This window comes from Falco cherrug, chromosome 2, assembly GCF_023634085.1.
Source record: "Falco cherrug isolate bFalChe1 chromosome 2, bFalChe1.pri, whole genome shotgun sequence".
NCBI classification, from domain to species: domain Eukaryota; kingdom Metazoa; phylum Chordata; class Aves; order Falconiformes; family Falconidae; genus Falco; species Falco cherrug.
The window spans coordinates 114,823,915-114,836,894 of NC_073698.1; the positions used below are offsets into that span (position 1 = coordinate 114,823,915).

Genomic DNA, 12,980 nt, shown 5'->3' on the forward strand with positions numbered 1-12,980 from the left:
TGGTTTGTTTGCTTTCTTTTTTAGTTGATCTCCTGCTGTATTTCTTCCTCTGATAGTTTTCCTTCCCTGCAGTGGCTTTTCTCTTTCACATATTTACAACCTACCTTCACAGGGGCAAACCTAGTTTTCTCAAAACCTCCCCGACTAATAGGCTTGTGTCCTGAAGTAAAAAATAGAATTATGTTTCAAACTTTCAGAGCTATTATTTAAATGCTGTATTTTTGTTTGTTCCAGGATATTTTAATAAACTGTCGGCGTGCTGCCACTTCTGTCGCTATCTGTCCACCAATCCCCTACTATCTTGCAGTGGGTTGTTCTGATAGCTCAGTGAGAATATATGATCGGCGAATGCTCGGTACAAGAGCAACAGGTAGGAACCATACCTTACAGTAAGCTTTTCTAACCATTTGCAGATCCTGTTTCAGATTCTTTTTTTCCAAAATGGGTGGTGAATGACTGAAGTGTAGTATCGAATGTAGCGTAGCTTTCTTCACTGAGGACTATGCTTTGTAAATAACAGAATCGTTTCACTTTAATACTTGCTAATACAGAAATCTTCAGGTAAGTAAACTTAATCTCTTCATCCATCTTAGGATATGTGATACACTGAATGCAGAAAAAGACATTTTGTCATGTCTCTTCTTTTGTCTTGAAATATGTGATTCCGAGATTCCAGAAAGCTAATGATAGCAGCCTGCAGTGGTCCACCTGAATTTTACTGTAGTTCTTTTCTTCTTGTACTCTGCCAAGCTGGAATGCATTGCTTCTTATGGGAAGAGATCTTATGAACTCTACAATATCATGCAGTATGCTTACCTTTGCAGTAGTTGTTGTTATAGCTACCGTATTTTTACTGAGAAGCTACAAATCCTTCAGGTGAAAGCTAACATGCTTCCAATGCTTACCTAAGGATTTTATAACAAAAAATTCAGGTGACATGCAAAAGTGTTATGTAGTTTTAACATAGCTCTTTCTTACAGTGTATGATCACTGTTTGTTTGGACACGTATGAATTAATATACATAGCTGTGCATACACATTCATACAAGTAATTAGTGTCACAGAATCTGTCATTTCTTGCAGCATTTTCCTGTTGATGATTGTGATGGAGGAGCAAGGAAAGAGTACAGATCACTCAATAAACATAAAAATAGCCCTCTCATCGTGCTAACATTCTTATAAGATTTCTTCCTTTCATCACAGTGGTCAGCAAAAATCTGTGGCAGCTGCCTGAGAAACAGATTCGGGGGGGGGGGGGGGGGTTGATGTAAAGGTACTACGTACCTCTCTTGTGCTGTAACAATACAGGACTAAGATGAACTCAGGTATGCTGGCCTAGGGAGTAAAGGAAGGAAAAGACAAAATGTTGAAGACTCTTAATTTTTCTGGATGTAGTGGTATAGGGTTCTGTTGTTTGTTTTGGGGCTGTGTGTTTGGCTTTTGGTTGGTTTTTTTTTTTAGAGGTGAAGTATTCTATGACTTGTGAGCAAACTATTGATTTTCACTTAAAACATTCTGTTTCAGTCCTGCTATAGTGTGAGATGATAAATTCTGAATTGTTCTGTGGTCAAGGGCAGACTGTGGCGCATACTAAGCCACAACAGGTATGCCATGTGGGAAACAGTTACATGGCAAATTATAAGGTTTTGGAACAGTCTGTTTTTCTGAATGTTGGATCTTCTTAGAGGTAACTTTTATTTGCTCACAAACTATAATTCTAGAATTTAAGATAGTTTTAGTGTGTGGAATGGAGGTGAGTTGTCAGGGAAGCATGGTATGTCCAATGTATTGTATATTTCTGTAGTTTCAAAGTGACAGCACTATTATGTCTCAAAGAAAAACTACTATTTTTAAAAACATTTTGGGTAGAAAAGAGGAGATGTGTGTCCTAAACTTTTAAGGTTTCATATAATTAATTCCTTTCTAATTTGTGTGTAGATACAGATTTGCATTATTATTGTGTAAAAGTTCTTGGGTTCCAAAATTTCCATTTGTACTACATTTGACAGATAGCAACCATACTGTCATGTGATGTGTATGTGATATATAAATATATTTCTCTGTGTGTGTTCATCTCTTTTTTTTTTTTTTTTAATGATGTATGTAGTGTTTGTAAACAAAAATACAGAATACCAGTAAGATCTGATATGTCATTACTCAGATCCAATTTAATGTAGAAGCTACAGGATACTTAGCTTTTTTTCTAATCATCTTTTGTTGGATGTTAAATAAGTATATTGAAGATGTTGAAAAATTCCCATAGTAAATATATGGTTTCTTTCTTCCCCCTGCACTCCTTTTTTTTTTTTTTTTTTTAATATAGGGAATTATGCTGGTAGGGGCACTGTTGGAATGGTGGCACGTTTTGTTCCTCCTCATCTCAATAACAAATCCTGCAGAGTAACATCTCTCTGTTATAGTGAAGATGGTCAAGAGATCCTTGTTAGCTACTCATCGGATTACATATACTTGTTTGATCCCAAGGATGACACGGCACGAGAACTTAAAGTTCCTTCTGCTGAAGAGAGACGGGAAGAGGCAAGTGATTAAGATGACCTGTTTTCATGTGTGGTTTTTTTTTTTTTCTTGTGACACACTTACATCGGTTGTATTTCCCTTTAAATTAATCTTGAATTAATGTTGATGTTCATAGACTGAGATGTGACAAGTAGATTGCACGTGTACACTGTATTTATTTATTTATTTACAATATTTTGTTGCTCTGGTTTTCTTTCTTGTCTGGTTTTCCTCTCCTAAAGATGAGAAGGCATCTACATGAACCTCAGGTTCTAAGACCAGCAAGGGTGGTATGTCACTCTCGTAACATAGGTGTAACAGAGGTGTATTCTCTATTATTTTCCATGCCACCAAAAGCATATTCTTTGAAATCAAGTATAAATACTTTGTTTAAAGTTACCATTTAATGACAGAGACGAGGGGGTACAAAATGTTTAGATTGAGGAGGTAAGCCACTGGTACTGAATAGTATTAAAAGTTTCAGCTGTGTAACCAAAACACAAGCAGTTGTTTATTATCAGCTCAGCTGCAATGATGCTGACCCTTCCAGTCTAAATTTTCTGATCAGTGTAGAACAAATCTCTTTAGCCACAGTGAAATTATACATCTCTTCCCCCTCCCGCACTGCTCCAACCATCCACTATTTTCTCTGGCATTATGCTCTCACCCTTTCAGAAGCTCCTCTGCTTGGTGAATTCATTACCTTTAGTCTGAGACAGGGGCTTCAAGGGAGTTTACAATGAGTTGTCAACATCCTGCTGTCTCCACCTGGAGGATGAGTGTGATGATAGTGATGGTGATTTCTTCCTCCTCTTTGCTGGGAGAAGCATGATGCTGATGTTTTCTTCCTGTTTTTTTCTTAGAATCTACTTGGAGGCTGTTTTATGTTTTTCAACACATTTTACATTACCTGTTTTCTTTATTAGTCAGCCAGTGTGGCACGGTTTTACTTTTAACTGCTTGTTCTTTGTCCTTGTTATCCCTAAACCAATTGTTGCTTGGGTCCAACCTTTACAGTAAACAGCCACGGCTGGGTTGCTGAGAAGGTGTCTCCCTGGTACCCTCCTGTGCCCACACCTGCAGGGTATCTGCTGTCAGCCCCTCTGCCTGTACTACTTGGTGCTGCATCGGGTGTCCTGTGGTCATCAGTAGTTCTTTTTTCTAAAGCTAACTAACTAGCTAACGTTCCTGTATGTACCGAAACTGTTAACAGGTAATTGTATGCTACACTTCTATGCAAGTCTCAGTAAAACTAAAACAAATTCGGTGATAAACATCCTTTTTTTTTCTTTCTGTGAACAATCACTGGAAATTGCTGTTGCAGCTGAATGAGCTAACAGAACGCTCCAAGTGAAGTCCAGGCAAAGCCCGACAAGTGTGAGGCTTGCGTTGTTAGCTTCATATTAAACCTGTGGCACGTTACTAGCAATGACCATGCTCTTATTTATTGGGCCACAGGCTGCTATTACTGGTACAAATATTGTTGATCAGGAGGGGGTGTAAATTCGTAGGACTGAGGAGGAATGTCCAGGTGAGTTACACTGTTACCTCACTGAGGCAGGAGCGAGCAAAGAGGAACCCAGAAGAAGTGGGATGCCCTGATGGTCCTGCACTTCTCCCTCTCTTCTGTGTAACATTAACCTGATGTGAAGTAATTTGGTGGTGAACTGACTGCCCAGTCACTGTAGAGAGACATGATTGTGGCCACCTATTAATAACAGATCTTACATATTCTTTTCCTTTGTAGGCATGGAATGTGTCCTGTAATCTTTTCTTGCTGCTTGATTTTCCTGAAATGCTATTTTTATTCCAGCCTGGCTTTAAGTTGTATAGAGTAGAAGAAATGTAAAGCTGGCTTTCTGAATCTGCTGGCTCCTGAAAGATAATACTTTAACATGCTTTCACCACAGGGGTTTTGAGTTTAATTTAAAATTGTCAGCACAATTATTCACCTTTTTTTTTAAAAAAAGCCAGGAATACTCAGCCAATACACGTAATTTCAAGCTCCAAACTGCCTTTGTGAATGTTCAAAGCTCTGGCTGTATCCCTTCAAGTTGCTGGAAGTAACACTACCTATATAGTACCTGTACTATACTTCCTGCTGCAAAACCCCCGTTATAATTTTTTTAAAAAAAAAGATGGGTTAAAAAATAAACTAAAATATATTTTCTTAAAATTTCTTTGTTTTAGTAATGCCTGATTGTTTTTTTCCTTTTGCTTAGATGCAAATGCACGTTTCATTAAACTGAAGCTGCCATATAGGTTTTAACATGAAGGGGTGAATACTTTTGCATCCAGGCTGAATTCTGGAAAACCTTAATTACTGTTCAGTATGGAAAGCCTCAATTAACATAGTAGAGTTAGTACTGCATAAAATAAAAGCTGCACTTACTCTGAGAGATTAATTTAGACTGTTGAAGTTCGGTGTAGCTAAAACTCTTGCATTCTTATTGTTACAGTTTTGTGTTTATTCATAGTTGATCTGAACATATGACTGACATTCCATTTTTTTGTGACACATACAAATTTATGAAAATTAAGAAAATGGAGATACTACATTTAAATTTAGACTTAGAATTCTGTACTGTCTGAAATAAATAGCTTAGCTTTGTAATGCCCTTCTCCACCTCACCCCATCCTTTTTTTTTTTTTTTTTTTTTTCCCCTAGTTACGGCAACCTCCTGTTAAACGTTTGAGGCTAAGAGGGGACTGGTCGGATACTGGACCAAGAGCAAGGCCTGAGAGTGAACGAGAAAGAGATGGTAAAGTGTTTCCTTTTGGAGGGAGGTTGTTGTCTTTGCTTGTGTCATTTTTTTTTGTTTGTTTGTTGTTGATTTGGGGTTTATTTTCCAATTTTTCTTCGGTATTCCTGTGCTTCAAACAAAACTGTCCGTGTTTTAAGAATCAGCCGGGTCTTAAGATGGTTTTCTTAGAATTTAACACCAAACTGCTATTCTACAGTGATTGTTAAAAATGTCTAAATTTAAAAATATTTTTAAATCAGAAAAATTGTTGCTTCAGGTAGTCTGATGTAAATCAAGGGGAGCTTGTTTCATTGTCATTAGTCATACGGTGACACAAATACCTATTTCCCTTTTTGTAGGCAAGCCTCATATGCAATCAGAGTTACAAATTAAATGCTCTATAACAGTTACATTAGGGGACTGGAATTCAGAGCAGCAGGATACTAATACTGTGCCTTTCACTTTTTTATAAAACATGTAGTGACTAAATTGTTATGCTTATATTTTCATGTTTGTAATGTATAACTCAATTACTTGAGGTTTCAGCAGATAGAGCATTCTGAAAGCTATGCTTTAGTAACAGAAAATGGGACACCAAAGCAGGACGGGGGATGCTTTGTCACTCATCTTACTCTCCACTTAATGATGTGTTTTTGTTTAAATCTGACAGGTCGTGGGGGTATAAGGATTTGTTCTAGATCCCTTAAATCTGTCTCGCTTCTCTGCCTACCATTTACCTTTCTGGGTTTTCTGTTGTTTTTTTCATCCTCCTGATTCCTCAAACTACAATAAAATTGTCTAGCTGTGTCAGACTAATGGTCCATGTGGAGTACGATTCCGTATCCTACACGGGCAATAGGAGATGCTGTTTAGGGAGGGAACTCTTACCTTAGTCTGTTGCCTTTGTTGCTCCCACAGTGTTTGGAATTAGTGGATTAGAAACGTTGGAGGGTACGCTCCCATCTGTTGCGTTAGAATCTGCATATGGTTCTCTTGCCTTGAGTTTCTGTAATCCTTTTTTTGAACCTGCTGATAGTATTTCCTGTGGCAAAAGACTTGAGAAGTTCAGTGCCTGCTGTGTAAAGGAATACTTTCTTTCCTTTTAAACTGCTCTGTTTCATCCTATAATTCTAATATCACAGAATTTGATCATTAACAGTTTTATGTTCTGTTTACTTAGTGCCTTAGTTCCACAGATCTTATTTGTATAGCCCCTCATGTTAGGGGCACTTTTGCTATCACTTTTGTTGCAGGTTTTTCCCATCAAAATTAATTGCTGCTTTACCTTTGCACAAAGTTACTTTCTATCTAGATTCTTTCTCGGTTAAATATTTCCAGTGTCCTTCTAGCTGTCATTTCCCCATAATGTCAAGTAAACCTGCTGGTGAGGAAATGAAGCCTGAGAAAAGGACTCCTGCAGTATAGACCTTGGCTAGATTTTTATTTTCTCAAAACAAAGCTTCAATATCTTTACTGTGCATTGTTTGAGACAACTGTATAGTGACAGAGAGAGAATGGGTATATTGCATTAGTTAGGCATGTGGTGACCTGTGCCTTATTTTCCTTTTAACCATTCATTGTTCTCTCTTCTCATCATTAAATACCTTTTGTCTGTTTTCTTCAGCTGTTGCATTCCATTTTTTGTGTTTTAAGCTCCTGAGGTCAGAGCTCCTCTGTCTGGTGTACAGGGAAGGGAGTGAGGGATCCCAGGGGAGGCTCAGTGACCTGCAGTCTGGAAATGAGGATAGACAAGGGCGCTGAGGTCAGACTGAGGGGCATTGTTTTTGTGGGAGTGGGTTGGTGTGGTCCCCTTCCCTTCTCCATTCCCAACGATGTCTTTCAAACTCAAGCAAATCATCCCAAAGCAAGGTCTAGTGCTGATACATTCAAGCTGTATCGTACCAGTGAAGATTGTCTGCAGTCCTGAAAGATAGTCCTGAAAGTTGCGCCAGATATTTGATTAGTTGTGGATAACTGGCTAGCTGAAAAGGGTCACATAGACATAGTCCAGCTGGCTGGACAAAAATGCACATCACTCTCAGCTTATCTGAAGTAAAGCAAAAATACACTGTCTTTGGCTGTTCTTGTTACACAATAACAGGAAGATTTTGGTGGGAAAAGAATGTTGCAGGTGGGAACAGATAACTACAGAAGAGAAACTAGGGGCGGGCTTGGTATTTAGGCAACTAACCAATAATGAGCTTAACTTTTGTAATATGTATGAGCTAATTATAACAAGGCATAAAAGGTGACTGTAAGGGACAATAAACGAAGTCTGCTGATCACTCATATTGAGTGACTGTGTCTTCCCTCCGTCACGACAATTAGTCTTTCAGCTTTTATAACATCTGTGCAGGTTGCAGCACTGATCTTGTTCTTCTGTATCACTGTATATGTTCTTCCCAAGCATGCTGCAGAATCTTTCAGTGTTAGCTTTTGTATGCAGGATATTAAAATATTTTTCACATACATATTTTCATAAGTAATAGTACTTCACAGGGATTCTATTTTTTAAGGTCTTTCAATTACAAAACTTTTCCAAAGGTTGCTCAAACACCAGATACCTCCAAAGAGGCTAAGGGGCCATCAGAAGCTCTTAACTTCAATGTGAGTGAAATGGTCCAGTCCAGTGGAATGGTTTTCTATTGGAAGATGCCATTCTGTTTAAAAACATCAACAAAACAAACAAACAAAAAAACCCCCCCAAAAACCAAACAACCCCCTCCAAACCACCACATTTCACAGACTATAAAAAACCCTTAAAAATTCAAATATTCTATTTCAGCCTTTCATGAATGGAATTTTTCCTATCTTCTTTCTTGAAATGAATTTTCTTTCATATGTACTAAACCCAGAAATAAAATGAGAAGAAAATGTTTTGAGTTATGTTGAAAGAAAGTATGTCAGAGATTGTGCTGCTTGGGAGTCTTTGCAGTCCCGAATCTTGATCGGAAAGTGTGAAAATGAAAAACCTTAGAAGAACTCTGCAGTTGTATTACATTACAACCTTCTGGAAATATTAAAAACGTCATGTTCTAATTTTATGCTAGTCTTTTTTTCTCTTGCATTGTTTAATGACAAAATGTATTATTTTACAATTAGCTGGAAAAACATAAAATCTAGGCTTTCTTAACTTATTCAAGCAGCATTTAAAACTGAATGACGCAAATTTCACAACATCGTGTGTACAAAAGCTCCCAGGTAATTGTAAAGCAGAAAAGGAGTTGTTGGTTTTTATGTGGTGCTGGGTTCAGCTGGCAAGTCTTGCTGGACTGTTGTTGCTGAAAAAAGAGATGGTTCAGGGGGTTACTGGTTCCGTAGCTTACAGCATAGGGTTGGTTTTTTCTATGAAGGAAAAAATGAGGGGGAGGGGGGGAAACGAACGCTTTTGTGAACTTGTAGATAAAACTTTATTTGTTTTACAGGGGAGCAAAGTCCTAATGTCTCTCTGATGCAGAGGATGTCAGACATGCTGTCAAGGTGGTTTGAAGAAGCTAGTGAAGTTGCACAAAGCAATCGAGGACGAGGAAGATCACGGTCCAGAGGTGATTTCCTTCTTTTCAGGAATAATAATTACAACAGACAGTATGTTTGTACTGAAAGTACAGGGAGTGAATATCAGCCTTTCTGAGGTGTAAACTAAGGAATTTTTAGTGCACTCTGAAGGACTGAGCACACCTGTTTGCCATATGAATGGTAATACAAAGGGATCTTTAGAGACAGAGTAAGTTTACCTTTGGACTCTTGTTTTTCTTGCTTTTTTTTTAATTGTTTTTTATTTTTAATCAAAGGTGGGACTAATCGGGCAGATGCTCCTGCTACTAATAATGTGCCAGCTAGTACAGAATCAGAAACTGCAATGGAAGTAGATGGTTCTGAACAACTTCCATCATCTTCCTCTTCTACAATGTCAGCCCAAGCTCCTTCAACATCATCTTCAACAGGAAGTCCCCCTTCAACTTCATTATTGTCCTCTCCTGATAATGAACAAAGGCCTTCTTTAGGGGCCTCAGCTCAACCTGTGCTCCATCAGTCTGGTGAGAAGAAATCCATCTTGTCATTGTTTATGAAAAATGTTTTCATAAGAAACAGTCTTGATTTAGGATGTTTTGACTAACTGATCTCAATCTCTTTTTTTCTTTTTTTTTTTTTTTTTTTTCCTTGCACATCCTTAATGAGACTAGGTATTTTATAGTTACCAAGTGTCTGCAACTGTGGTTTAAAGAAAGAGTAAAACCATCAACTGTAGATTTTTGTCTGAAGAAGAAATCTCAAAGAGGATAACCAGTATAATCTTTTAAAGTAGAAATAAATTATTGCTTGTTTTTTCCCTAAACTTTTATTGTTCTCTTCTTGGAGTATAAGTAACATCATGCCTTCTTCAACTGTGTTTTGGCTGTAGTAGCATCAGTGCAATGAGTAGTAGAACCCTATGCTTGCTATAATGGGAGGAAGTAGAGAATGGCTCCTTCAGTAGGAATCTACATTCTCAGTGTTTCAGCCAGCAGTGTGATTTTTTTGCTTCTCAAAAGTATTTGGATAGACAGGGCTCACCTACCATGATACTCCATTATTCATTAATAAATTGTACTACATACTGATTTTTAAGTTTGTATATCTTGAAGAAACTAATCTGTATTGAATACAGCCTTACATTCTTATTGTGGGGGGGAAAGGAAAAAGTATATTGCACTGTCAGTGGCAGAAACTTATTCAGGTAGTAAAAGAGCAGGTTGTGCTTTGACTTGACCTTTTCCATCTCTATGCAGGAAAAGATGCCACAGTCTTTAATTATTTGTATGAGAGTTTATTTTTACCTGTTTTAAGTGAGTTTTAGGCCTCACATTTGGGGTGGAAAAGGCTGACGTGATCTGAAACGCCTACGGGTTCAGACATCATGATTTTAAAATCCCGTGGCTGTTGTATCAGTTCACCTTTTGTCTTGTACATATTCTGTGGTAAAAAAATAAAGGTCTTTGTCATTGGAGAAGATGACTGACAGCATCTTCAAGCCTTAAACTGGATGTTCTGAAGTAAAGGAGAGATGGGGGTTTCCCAGGGAGAAGTGTGCCTTTCAGTGTTCTGTGGCTGCTGCAGCCAAAATCCTTGGGAGAAGTGAGAAATTAGTATCTAGTATCTGAAAGACATAGAAGCTAAAGATGTAAGTTGAAATTCATTAAATATATCATTCTTGCCCTTTCAAAACTTACAACTAGTCCGGTGTTTAGAGGAAACAAGCAGTGAGCAGAAGTGTGACAATACACACAGTCCTGATACTATTTCTAGAATAAGTGAATGCTAGAAAATTTACTAGCAGAGGCTTTTAGTCACCTATATTTTATATTAGTGTTGGTGTCCGCCTACTGCAATCTCAAGTTTTTCACAATACGCATACAAAAAATTACGGGGTCTACTCCAATTCAGTGTAATCCACTTTAGCTGCCACGATCTTTGGTACAGTGGAATAGTCACCAGAGAACACACATACCATTACCAAGGGTTCATTTTGATCTTTCTTTTTTTTTTTTTTAAGTATATGGTATATTCTGGAGCTTACACTGGCCAGGAGAGTATGTCTTATAATAAAAATAATTGCTTCAAACTGTCATTGAAACTTTGTGGGTTGCATAATGATAATGCACTAGAGAGCATTTCTGGAATTATGATGCATTTTCTGTCCTGCATTTTAAAGAATGTGTGCTGACCAGAAATAAATGTTTTCCTCTTTTTCTTTGAATTTGCTTGAATTTCTAAGTAAAAGTTTATTCTGCTAGCATGAAGCTGAAGTTGTTATTTCTTAGTCCAGCACTTAAAAGCATTTCCTCTTTCCCAGTGTTACTTCAGACTTAAGACTCTCCATATATTCAGTCTTGAAAGGGGTGGAGGTGGTTGATTTGTTGACAGGCTGGATACTTTCTAATGGTTGATGAGCTGCTGAGTCTTTTTTTAAGTCAGTCACACACGCCCTACCCCAACTTCCAAACCCACAGAAACAAACAAAACTTTATCTAGTATTCTTTACTGCTCTATGCAGGTTTTAGTGTGGGACTGGGTGTCATCTTTAAATTGTCTACAGGAGTCCTGCGGGAGTAAACTTAACAGTACTATGTGTTTACACACTTAGTAAGCATCTTGTCTAGTTTGCACTGCTTTTGGAACACTTAAGTGACTGTAAAACAAGTCTTTGTGTAACATGCACAGGTCCAGGGAGAGGGGAAGCTCCTGTGCAGAGAGAGCAGGTCGGGGCAGTAGCAGTGGGTTTATGAATGGGTAGACTTGAATGTGAATTTCCATTTTACAATGTTTGTACATTTACGTAACTCATAACAAGTGCTCGGTTATGAGACTTTATTTACTCAGTCTCTAGTCTATAAATATGAAAACATGGCACTCTGCTTCAAGGACAGGGTTCCCCGAGTTTGTTTTAGCTGCTTTTAGAGGTGAAAATAAAACCTGCTGTTTTTCTGGGTGACAGGATAGGGAAAGTGATTAATAGAAATAGTAGTTTTAATATAGTGGTGTTTAGTAGGAAGACCAGATAGAGGTGTGTTGTAAAAGATGGGTGACTAGAGAAGCATTTTGGAAAGTGGAAGAAGGAAAGCAAGAGGCTTTCAGCCGTCATTTTGCATGAAGTGGTGGTAGATGAAAGTTTGATTATGGTAGCAAAGAGCCAGCAAATGAAGAACATGGTTCTGGCTGGTGACTTCCGAATTGGAGCATGAATTCATACTACAGAATGGAGCAGGTGTGTAAACAGCTTTCCATAAATCATTTCATTTCTGCATATTTCTGTACAGAACACAGGCACTGGTGGTATTCCTGTCTTTGAAATAGCAATACCTTTGCATATGTATTATAATTCAAATATATTGTTAGTATGTTCCAGAAAATATGCCATGTGGTAGGCATTTGAGCTTCTACATATGAATGAATTACTTCGTATCTTCATGTTTTAAAAAGCACACGTTCAAAATAGACTCAGTACAAAAATGGTTCAGTACTGGCAGCTTGTTGGGATAAGTCTCTTTATCGGAATGTATATTCTAGTAGAATGCAATTGGAACATTTGAGTAATTTGCAAGTAATTAAGATAAGCGCAAAATCTCAGGAGCCTGTTCTTTTCAGTATGTTTGAATTTATTTTATTTTATTTATTTATAAAGAGATGGAACAATTGCTGGAGATTTTCACGTTTGTCCCTAAGGAAAAAAATAGCAAATTTCTATTCTTGCCCTGCTTGGCCCATTCAGTGGAAACTGGAACCATTGATTAATTTTTTACATTAGTTTTAGGATGCTGTAGTTTTTAAGCTAGGAATAAACAGCAGATACAACAAACTGTAAAACATAATGGTGGTTTTCCCTCATAAATAATATTCCAGATACCACTGATCCCATTGGGAGGGAGAGTAGGTGGGCAATTGACTAATTAGGACAGCTTACTCTTAATAGGTGTTTTGATATAAGGTAACTTTGCTTTTAAGTTTTGAATGGGAAAGTGGCAATAGCTGGGTTTTTTCTTTCCATTTCTGATTCCTCACTCCGTTTGCTGGCAAAATAAACATTTGCTTAGAGGTTCTGAAATGTGTTAAAAGGTGTTGTCATTTAACATAGTCATTTAACAAGTAGTTACCGGTTTGTTTTGAATTGTAGTTCTTACTACATCTTAAATTGTAACTGTCTCTGGATTGAGTGGAACTGAATCAGCAGCAAGTACTGAA

At 37.6% G+C, this 12,980-nt stretch overlaps 1 protein-coding gene across 4 annotated transcripts in view; it reads left to right on the forward strand.

The window, feature by feature from the left end:
* Window positions 1–12,980, forward strand: part of DCAF6 (DDB1 and CUL4 associated factor 6) — a 90,593-nt gene that overhangs the window by 34,334 nt on the left and 43,279 nt on the right. For all 4 annotated transcript variants that reach the window (XM_055701669.1, XM_055701665.1, XM_055701666.1 and 1 more), the window contains exons 6-10: window positions 235–370; window positions 2,324–2,538; window positions 5,186–5,279; window positions 8,687–8,806; window positions 9,053–9,298. In XM_055701669.1, coding sequence (XP_055557644.1) covers window positions 235–370; window positions 2,324–2,538; window positions 5,186–5,279; window positions 8,687–8,806; window positions 9,053–9,298 — 811 coding nt within the window. The remainder of the gene's footprint in view (window positions 1–234; window positions 371–2,323; window positions 2,539–5,185; window positions 5,280–8,686; window positions 8,807–9,052; window positions 9,299–12,980) is intronic.